We start from the raw sequence: 11,159 nt of genomic DNA, 5'->3' as shown, positions 1-11,159 counted from the left end.
CTCGCAGAGAATACCAGCGCAGAGAATACCGGCGCAGAGAATACCATCGCAGAGAATACCAGTTCAGAGAATACCAGCAGAGAATACCGGCGCAGAGAATACCAGCGCAGAGAATACCGGCGCAGAGAATACCAGCGCAGAGAATACCATTTCAGAGAATACCAGTTCAGAGAATACCGGCGCAGAGAATACCAGCGCAGAGAATACCAGTTCAGAGAATACCAGCAGAGAATACTGGCGCAGAGAATACCAGCGCAGAGAATACCAGCACAGTGAATACCAGCGCAGAGAATACCAGCACAGAGAATACCAGCGCAGTGAATACCAGCGCAGAGAATACCAGCGCAGAGAATACCAGCGCAGGGAATACCAGCACAGAGAATACCAGCGCAGAGAATACCAGCGCAGAGAATACCAGCGCAGAGAATACCAGCGCAGAGAATACCGCTCGCAGAGAATACCAGCGCAGAGAATACCGGCGCAGAGAATACCAGCGCAGAGAATACCAGTTCAGAGAATACCAGCAGAGAATACCGGCGCAGAGAATACCAGCGCAGAGAATACCGGCGCAGAGAATACCAGCGCAGAGAATACCAGTTCAGAGAATACCAGTTCAGAGAATACCGGCGCAGAGAATACCAGCGCAGAGAATACCAGCGCAGTGAATACCGGCGCAGAGAATACCGGCGCAGAGAATACCGGCGCAGAGAATACCAGCGCAGTGAATACCAGCGCAGAGAATACCAGCGCAGAGAATACCAGCGCAGGGAATACCAGCACAGAGAATACCAGCGCAGAGAATACCGCTCGCAGAGAATACCAGCGCAGAGAATACCGGCGCAGAGAATACCAGCGCAGAGAATACCAGTTCAGAGAATACCAGCAGAGAATACCGGCGTAGAGAATACCAGCGCAGAGAATACCGGCGCAGAGAATACCAGCGCAGAGAATACCAGTTCAGAGAATACCAGTTCAGAGAATACCAGCAGAGAATACCGGCGCAGAGAATACCGGCGCAGAGAATACCGGCGCAGTGAATACCGGCGCAGAGAATACCAGCGCAGAGAATACCAGCGCAGGGAATACCAGCACAGAGAATACCAGCGCAGAGAATACCAGCGCAGAGAATACCAGCGCAGAGAATACCGCTCACAGAGAATACCAGCGCAGAGAATACCGGCGCAGAGAATACCAGCGCAGAGAATACCAGTTCAGAGAATACCAGCAGAGAATACCGGCGTAGAGAATACCAGCGCAGAGAATACCGGCGCAGAGAATACCAGCGCAGAGAATACCAGTTCAGAGAATACCAGTTCAGAGAATACCAGCAGAGAATACCAGCGCAGAGAATACCGGCGCAGAGAATACCAGCAGAGAATACCAGCGCAGAGAATACCAGCAGAGAATACCGGCGCAGAGAATACCAGCGCAGAGAATACCAGTTCAGAGAATACCAGCACAGTGAATACCAGCGCAGAGAATACCAGCACAGTGAATACCAGCACAGTGAATACCAGCACAGAGAATACCAGCACAGTGAATACCAGCACAGTGAATACCAGCACAGTGAATACCAGCACAGTGAATACCAGCGCAGAGAATACCAGCGCAGAGAATACCAGCGCAGAGAATACCAGCCCAGTGAATACCAGCACAGAGAATACCAGCACAGTGAATACCAGCACAGTGAATACCAGCGCAGAGAATACCAGCACAGTGAATACCAGCACAGTGAATACCAGCACAGTGAATACCAGCACAGTGAATACCAGCACAGAGAATAACTCTCCCCCCCCCCGCGTCACTCTCCCCCCCCCCCTGCGTCACTCTCCCCCCCCCGCATCACTCTCCCCCCCCCCCGCGTCACTCTCCCCCCCCCGCGTCACTCTCCCCCCCCCCCCCCGGCGTCACTCTCCCCCCCCCCGCGTCACTCTCCCCCCCCCCCCCCGCGTCACTCCCCCCCCCCCCCGCGTCACTCCCCCCCCCCCCCCCCCCGGCGTCACTCTCCCCCCCCGCGTCACTCTCTCCCCCCCCCCCCCCGTGTCACTCTCCCCCCCCCCCGCGTCACTCTCCCCCCCCCGCGTCACTCTCCCCCCCCCGCGTCACTCTCCCCCCCTGCGTCACTCTCCCCCCCCCGCGTCACTCTCCCCCCCTGCGTCACTCTCCCCCCCCGCGTCACTCTCCCCCCCCCGCGTCACTCTCCCCCCCCCCGCGTCACTCTCCCCCCCCCCGCGTCACTCTCCCCCCCCCGCCGCGTCACTCTCCCCCCCCCCCCGCCGCATCACTCTCCCCCACCCCCCCCCCCCCGCGTCCCTCTTTCCCGGGTCCACCTCCCCTGGGTCCATCGCTCTTCTGCTGGTTCCCCCCAATGTACAGACTCCGCTCTCTCTCTCCTGCCCCCCGTGTACAGAGCCTGCTGCTGCCCCTGCAGTGTACGGACCCTCTCTCCCACCAATTGTGGTACTAACATACTGACCGGTGAAGAATTCCATAGTTATGAATATGAGCCACTGCTGACACAATCTGGTACAGGTACCACACGACGGTCTAAACACAAGAGAACAGAGAGGGAATGTCACTTCCACAACCTCGGTGAAGAACAGAAAATAACAAAATATTTACATTCATTCGTGGGACACGGGCATCGCTGGCTGGGCCGGCATTTATTGCCCATCCCTAGTTGCCCAGAGGGCAGCCGAGAGTCAACCACATTGCTGTGGCTCTGGAGTCTGTAGACTAGACCAGGTAAGGACGCAGATTTCCTTCCCTGAAGGGATTTCAGTGAATCAGATGGGTTTTTCCGACAATTGACAATGGTTTCATGGTCATCAGTAGATTCTTAATTCCAGATTTTTTTTATTGAATTCAAATTCCACCATCTGCCGTGACGGGATTCGAACCCGGGTCCCCAGAACATCAGCTGAGTTTCTGGATTGATAATCTAGCGATAATACCATTAGGCCATCGCCTCCCCGGGAAGAAGTATAGGGAATGGCAGGTTAGGCTGGGCTTGCATCACTGTGATGCCCAGGAAAGGAATATCACATTCCTAACTTTACACATGCACCGAGCTCGGGTGAAAGCTGTGGAACTGAACATTATTTTGTCCTGAAATCCATTGGTCTGTGTCTCCCTCTGTGCAAAATTAACCAGCGATGCAGATTGGGGAGACCTTCTGAGAGTATTTTGATAGGTCACCAGAATAGTTCGAGGGTCAATGAACATCTCTTCTTGAGACAGTCAGCTTTTGGGGAGCGAATGGCAGGAGAAATAAGCTCCAGGAATTGGGAAGACCTGGTTTTTGAAAAGGGCTCAGGGAAGACCGGAGTGTCACATGAATGTGTGAGAGACAGAGAGTGAGAGAGTGTGTGAGTGAGTGTGTGAGTGAGTGAGTGTGTGAGTGAGTGTGTGAGTGAGTGTGTGAGTGAATGAGTGAGTGTGTGAGTGAATATGTGAGTGTTTGTGTGTGTCTGCAAGAGTGTGCATAGGTGAGCATGCATGTATAAAAGTGTGTATGTGAGCGTGTGTCTGTAAGTTGTGCAACTGTGTGTGTATAAAGATGCATGTGTGTGTGTGTGTGTGCAAAGGTATGAGTGTGTGTGTGTAAGAGTTGTGATGATACTGTGGCTTTAAGAAATGTATTTTAGTCATGTTTCTTGTGCAGGCTCTTGTCCACTCAGAGCCATTCTGTTTGGATCCAGCAGCTCTGTATTGTTCCTGCAGCAGCATAATTGATCTTAACTGCTCCAATATTTATTTAATCTGGGCTAATACAGGGTTCTGTTATTTTGTGTTTTCCTCTGGGTTATTTCAGGGTGGGGCTTGATTAGGTTGATTGATAGGTTAGCCCATATGACTGGGTGGGGCTAGGCCTTCACAGAGTCTGCTTTTTGGGATCTTTAGAGGTTGCTTTCTCTCTATCTCGCACTCTGAGGTCTGAAGTTTTTTACTAAGATTAGTATACAGTGAAAAGTATTGTTTCTTGCACGCTATACAGACAAAGCATACTGTTCATAGAGAAGGAAATGAGAGAGTGCAGAATGTAGTGTTACAGTCATACCTAGGGTGTAGAGAAAGATCAACTTAATATAAGGTAGGTCCACTCTGACAGCAGCAGGGAAGAAGCTGTTCTTCAGTTGGTTGGTACGTGACCTCCGACTTTTTATCTTTTTCCTGATGGAAGAAGGTGGAAGAGAGAATGTCCGGGGTGCGTGGGGTCCTTAATTATACTGGCTGCTTTGCCGAGGCAGCGGGAAGTGTAGACAGAGTCAATGGCTGCAGTGGAAGACTGGAATCTGCTGAGAAATAAATCTCTTTCTTTGGGATTCTGCTGTTTGGGGGTGGAGCGCTCTCTCGAAGTTGGTGTGTGTGAGAATTAGAAGACCGCTGTCTGTCTGGATCACTCTCCAGAGGTGTCAAAAGGCCAGAAACTGAGTAATCACGCAGGCATATTTTGTTTTTGGTGCTAACTGGTTCTAAAGAAGGGATTCCTGTCAGTGAGGGATACTGTTAAACTGGAACAACAGAGATAGCTAGCTGGTAAGAATTATACTTTGTCATGTTTGAGTATTTTAATTGATAAAATGTATGCTAATTCTTTTTGTTTATGGTGTGTGTTTCTTGCTCTGTTTTCTCACTGTCTGCATTTCGCACTGTGTCCGTGCTTACCTCCTCCAGAAACAGTTTTCCACTCTGCTGCAGGATCTTGTCATACAAATTCCCACCTGAAATTGAAAAAACAAATGGCATTTATTTCACACTCTTCACGAGTGCTGGACATCTCAAAGCAGTTTACAGCCAATTCAAGCACTTTTGAAGTGTTGTTTGTGCTGCATTCTGGGAAAGACAGCAGCCACAGCAAGATGGCTGAATGTGTGGAGGAGCAGGAAGATGGCTGAATGTGTGGAGGAGCAGGAAGATGGCTGAATGTGTGGAGGAGCAGGAAGGTGGCTGAATGTGTGGAGGAGCAGGAAGATGGCTGAATGTGTGGAGGAGCAGGAAGATGGCTGAATGTGTGGAGGAGCAGGAAGATGGCTGAATGTGTGGAGGAGCAGGAAGATGGCTGAATGTGTGGAGGAGCAGGAAGATGGCTGAATGTGTGGAGGAGCAGGAAGATGGCTGAATGTGTGGAGGAGCAGGAAGGTGGCTGAATGTGTGGAGGAGCAGGAAGATGGCTGAATGTGTGGAGGAGCAGGAAGGTGGCAGTGAGAGCCCAGTCAAAGCAAGAAGCCGTTTGCTTCAAAACTTACAAGAGTGGTGTGATAATGCTGCAGGATTCGGCAAACATGGCCTTGAGTGGGATGACATGCTGTACAAAGATGATGATCTGAAAGAGACTGTGGGAAGGTTGCCCAGAAACTTTACGATAGAATGTTCTGCATCAAACAAGCTCTGGACTTGAGTTTGAAATATCAAATCCTTGTAAAGGAACGTGGACAAAATGTGAGCTGGATGTACACAGCCTGGAGTCAGGCTTTAAAGATGTTAGTTATAAACAGGAGGAAGAGGATTGGAAGAAGTGATTTAATGATTGTATTTCTGACTTGGTACATGACACTGCTAATATCAAGCCGTACAAATTTAAAACTCATTTCTTTGTTACTGGCTTTTGGCAGCAGCCAGGATAAAAATGGCATTGTGTCCCTGCATTTTGCTTTGTTTCTTTGCAAAGAATTTAGAAGTCATTTTCTAATTATTTTTGTCATAGACACTTTCCCTTCTTAGCAGGTTTGCGGATGATACGAAGATTGGAGGAGTTGCGGATAGTGATGAAGATTGTCAGAGAATACAGCAGGATATAGATAGGCTGGAAAATTGGGCGGAGGAATGGCAGATGGAATTTAATTCGGACAAATGCGAGGAGATGCATTTTGGTAAATCCAATACAGGTGGGAGCTAAAAAAATAAATGGCAGAACCATCAGGAGCAGAGACACACAGAGAGATCTGGGAGTACAGGCCCACAGATCCTTAAAAGTGGCAGCACAGGTGGAAAAGGTGGTGAAGAAAGCACATGGCACGCTCACCTTCATCGGACAGGACATCGAGTATAAAAGTCAGCAAATTATGTTAGTTATATAAAAGGTTAGTATTCCAAATGTGGCGTAACCGTGTCCAATTCTGGTCACCATACTACCAGAAGGACGTGGAGGCTTTGGAGCGAGTGCAGAAAAGATTTACCAGGATGTTGCCTGGTATGGAGGGCATTAGCTATGAGGAGAAATGAATAAATTGGGATTGTTCTCCCTGGACAGACGGAGTCTGAGGGTCGACCTGATAGAAGTTTATAAAATGATGAGGGGTATGGATAGGGTGAACAGTTGGAAGCTTTTTCCCAGGGTAGAAATGACAATTACAAGGGGGCACAAGTTGAAGATAAGAACATAAGAACATCAGAAATAGGAGCAGGAGTAGGCCATCTAGCCCCTCGAGCCTGCCCCGCCATTCAATAAGATCATGGCTGATCTGACGTGGATCAGTACCACTTACCCGCCTGATCCCCATAACCCTTAATTCCCTTACCGATCAGGAATCCATCCATCCGTGCTTTAAACATATTCAGCGAGGTAGCCTCCACCACCTCAGTGGGCAGAGAATTCCAGAGATTCACCACCCTCTGGGAGAAGAAGTTCCTCCTCAACTCTGTCCTAAACCGACCCCCCCTTTATTTTAAGGGGGGAAAGGTTCAGTAGAGATGTGCGGGGGAAGTTTTTTTACACAGAGGGTGGTGGGGGCCTGGAATGCACTGCCAAGTGAGGTGATTGAGGCAAATATGTTAGCGACATTTAAGACTTATCTTGATAGGCATGTAAACAGACGGGGAATAGAGGGATACAAGCGGTTGGTCTAGATAGGACAATGTGATCGGCGCAGGCTTGGAGGGCTGAAGGGCCTGTTCCTGTGCTGTACTGTTCTTTGTTCTTCTGTAACTGTGTCGATTTAAAAATAAAACAACCCCTTCCTCTGATAATTGAAGATCAGAAATAACCTCGCTTCACTTCAGAATAGTGCCACTGATTATTTACATCAGCCTCATCAGACCTTCCGTTTGAATATCCCACCAGAAAAAGCAGATTTCCCGACAGCACCACTTAGTGCTGACAGTGCACATTCCCACAGTGCTAGCCCCTCAACCCTTACCCCCTCCCACTCCCCCCTCCCCACAGGCCAGCACGCTCACCATTGCAGTATTCCACTTCAATCAGCAGCTTGTGTTCATCCAGGAAATGGTTGTAATAGGCGATGATATTGTGGTGTTGAAGAACTGATAAGATGAGGATCTCGTTCTGTGTGTCTCGTTGCTCTTTCTCTGACAGTCGAGCCATATCAATCTCTTTCCACACAACCAGAGAGTTGTCCTGTAACAAAACAGGCAGAGATTTCTGTTAAACTGAGGTCCTGAGCGTGACCAGGCATCCTTAGTACCGGTTCCTATCAGAGAGAGAACAGCTTTCAGCGTCATGCTTAGTGCAGTCCTCACTCACTGTATCTGCACACTCCTAATCCAGTTTGCACTCTGCACACACTGGATGAGAACATCCAGTCTGCGATGGAAAACCACAACTTTTACACACTCTAATCATTAAAAACAGAAGACACATTTCTTTGACGAAGAAAATATCCGCTCAGCTCACAACTGTACAAGTGCCTTTCTGAAAAGAAAACAGGTTTATTAGACAGAGTTGAGCCATTACAAATCCATGCTGACATTCTCTGATTATCTCATTGTTAAACAAGCACTCAGTCACCTTGTCATCGGCACTAATTCTTGTCAGCTCCCCACATAGACCTCAGTTTGATAGAAACATAGAATATCTACAGTGCAGAAGCAGGCCATTCAGCCCATCAAGTCTGCACCAACTCTCTGAAAGAACATCCCACTTAGGCCCTCCGCTCTATCCTATCCCTGAAATTCTGCACATTTACAATGGCTAAACCACCCAACCTACTCATCCCAGGACAGTAAGGGGCAATTTAGCTGGCCAATCTACAGAATAAATTCATATCTCACTCTTCGGTGGGTAGCACTGTGGTTAGTACTGCTGCTTCACAGCACCAGGGACCTGGGTTCGATTCCCAGCTTGGGTGACTGTCTGGAGTTTGCACGTTCTCCCCGTGTCTGCGTGGGTTTCCTCCGAGTGCTCCGGTTTCCTCCCAGTCTGAAAGACGTGCTGGTTAGGGTGCACTTATGGTATTTGCTACCAAATAAACCTGTTGGACTTTAACCTGGTGTTGTGAGACTTCTTACTGTGTTTACCTCAGTCCAACGCTGACATCTCCACATCAGGGTGCACTGGCCATGCTAAATTCTCCCTCAGTGTTACCCGAACAGGCGCCGGAGTGTAGCGACTCGGATTTTCACAGTATCTTCATTGCAGTGTTAATGTAAGCCTACTTGTGACTAATAAATAAACTTTAAACTTTTAATTTTTTAGCATTGCTGCCTCAAAGCGCTAGGGATCCTGTTTCAATTCCAGCCAGTCTGTGTGGAATCTGTCTGCGTGGGTTTCCTCCGGATGCTCCGGTTTCCTGGCTTACATTAACACTGCAATGAAGTTATTGTGAAATTCCCCTAGTTGCCACACTCCGGCGCCTGTTCGGGTCACTGCACCCTGACCTCGGAAACCGGAGCACCCGGAGGAAACCCACGCAGACACGGGGAGAATGTGTAAACTCCACACAGCCAGTGACCCGAGCCGGGAATGGAACCCGGGTCCCTGGAGCTGTGAAGCAGCAGCGCTAACCACTGTGCCACCTTTACAGTTACTGTGGTTATGGTAGTTACTGTGGTTATGGTAGTTACTGTGGTTATGGTAGTTAGTGTGGTTATGGTAGTTAGTGTGGTTACCTCAGTCCGCCGGTACAGTGTGGCCTCCCCGAAGGCGCCTCTGCCCAGGATTTTCACCGGGATGTAGTGAACCTCCGTCCCGGCCTCACTCAGCACCGAGTCCCCGGCCTCAGGGCCCGGCCGGCCCCACTCACTGCCGCCCAACTCGGAGCTCAGCGACTCCAGGTGCCGCTCGAACGGCTTCAGCTCCATGGCAGCGGCGGCGCAACCGTCACTGCGGCCGGACCCGGCACAGCCTGAGAGCCGAGGCCCCAAACCAGTCCCGCCTAGCGGCGGGAGGACTGCGTGACAGTCTGTGTGTCGCCCCCTGGCGGCGGGAGGACTGCGTGACAGTCTGTGTGTCGCCCCCTGGCGGCGGGAGGAGTGCAGTGACAGTCTGTGTGTCGCCCCCTGGCGGCGGGAGGACTGCGTGACAGTCTGTGTGTCGCCCCCTGGCGGCGGGAGGAGTGCAGTGACAGTCTGTGTGTCGCCCCCTGACGGTGGGAGGAGTGCAGTGACAGTCTGTGTGTCTCCCCCTGGTGGCGGGAGGAGTGCAGTGACAGCCTGTGTGTCTCCCCCTGGTGGCAGGAGGAGTGCAGTGACAGTCTGTGTGTCTCCCCCTGGTGGTGGGAGGAGTGCGGTGACAGTCTGTGTGTCGCCCCCTGGTGGCGGGAGGAGTGCGATGACAGTCTGTGTGTCGCGCCCTGGCGGCGGGAGGAGTGCAGTGACAGTCTGTGTGTCGCCCCCTGGCGGTGGGAGGAGTGCGGTGACAGTCTGTGTGTCGCCCCCTGGTGGCGGGAGGAGTGCGGTGACAGTCTGTGTGTCGCCCCCTGGCGGCGGGAGGAGTGCAGTGACAGTCTGTATGTCTCCCCCTGGTGGTGGGAGGAGTGCAGTGACAGTCTGTGTGTCTCCCCCTGGTGGCGGGAGGAGTGCAGTGACAGTCTGTGTGTCGCCCCCTGGCGGTGGGAGGAGTGCAGTGACAGTCTGTGTGTCTCCCCCTGGCGGTGGGAGGAGGGCGGTGAAGTCAGTGATATCCATTCCAATCCCAGTTGTTGTTGTAACTGCACAGGAGGATCCCAGAATGGAACCCTGGCTCAAGGACCATGATGGTCACGGGCTCGCTGATCAGATTTAACAATAAAAACAATTATTAAACATGAAGACTGGATTGTGAAACAATCCCTTTCTGCTCCTCTGGTGGCCTCTTTAACACAAATACATCTTCATCACCTGGAGTTACTTCAGCTTTCCAAACCCAAATGCACAGAAATCCATCGACATTCCTGATCATAACATTTTTGGACTGCCTGCAGTGATAGTGGAGTCAGACACTTTAGGAACATTTAAGCGGTTATTGGATAGGCACATGGAGCACACCAGGATGATAGGGAGTGGGATAGCTTGATCTTGGTTTCAGATAAAGCTCGGCACAACATCGTGGGCCAAAGGGCCTGTTCTGTGCTGTACTGTTCTATGAAACTCTATGAAACTCTATTGCGGAATTCCCAGTTCCCCCGGTCACTCTGTGCAATGACAATGTGACGCTGATGTATTTGTATTTGGATCAGTCAGCACGTGGGAACGGTTCCAGACCCGAGGCCTTTGGGTTTTTCTTGTGATTTCCCAAAACAATGTTTCATTTTAGTCTACGGAGCAATTGTTGGTTTTGTCGGCACTTTTCCACCCTCAAGCCCACTTCCCAAATTCACAAGTGGGAAATTAGTGTTTCGATGTAACAGTCAAAATGTCATTTTTGTGCATTGACATTTCAATTCTACTCTTGTCAAAATCCCTTTTAGCTGTTTCAAGAACGTTGAAAATGCTCCTTATGCTCACACAGAATAGTATCGCACTCTTTCCTGCTTTGTTTGCGCTTTGAACTATTGTCATCTTGTTGTTTCTCCCATTTCAAACAAAGCATACTGTTCATAGAGAAGGAAAGGAGAGGATGCAGAATGTAGTGTTACAGTCATAGCTAGGGTGTAGAGAAAGATCAACTTAATGCGAGGTAAGTCCATTCAAAAGTCTGACAGCAGCAGGGAAGAAGCTGTTCATGAGTCGGTTGGTACGTGACCTCAGACTTTCCCAACGGAAGAAGGTGGAAGAGAGAATGTCCGGGTTGTGTGAGGTCCTTAATTATGTTGGCTGCTTTGCCGAGGCAGCGGGGAGTGTAGACAGAGTCAATGGATGGGAGGCTGGTTTGAGTGATGGACTGGGCTTCGTTCACGACCTTTTGTAGTTTTTTGTAGTCTTGGGCAGAGCAGGAGCCATACCAAGCTGTGATACAACCAGAAAGAATGCTTCCTATGGTGCATCTGTAAAAGTTGGTGCGA

General features: G+C 50.3%; 1 protein-coding gene across 1 annotated transcript; it reads right to left on the bottom strand.

Moving 5' to 3' along the window:
- Positions 1-2,463: 2,463 nt before the first annotated feature.
- On the bottom strand, positions 2,464-9,116 carry LOC144489743 (serine/threonine-protein kinase Nek9-like). Its single transcript, XM_078207596.1, has 4 exons — positions 8,848-9,116; positions 7,180-7,357; positions 4,669-4,724; positions 2,464-2,547 (listed from the first exon to the last, which is right to left on the bottom strand). Exons 1-4 carry the CDS (start codon positions 9,037-9,039, stop codon positions 2,464-2,466), a joined length of 510 nt encoding a protein of 169 aa, XP_078063722.1. The 5' UTR covers positions 9,040-9,116.
- Between the last annotated feature and the right edge of the window lie 2,043 nt (positions 9,117-11,159).

Source organism: Mustelus asterias, unplaced genomic scaffold (genome assembly GCF_964213995.1).
Source record: "Mustelus asterias unplaced genomic scaffold, sMusAst1.hap1.1 HAP1_SCAFFOLD_2488, whole genome shotgun sequence".
NCBI classification, from domain to species: Eukaryota; Metazoa; Chordata; class Chondrichthyes; order Carcharhiniformes; family Triakidae; genus Mustelus; species Mustelus asterias.
Note: the sequence above shows the minus strand (reverse complement) of the source record. Positions and strands in the feature narration are given on the sequence as shown.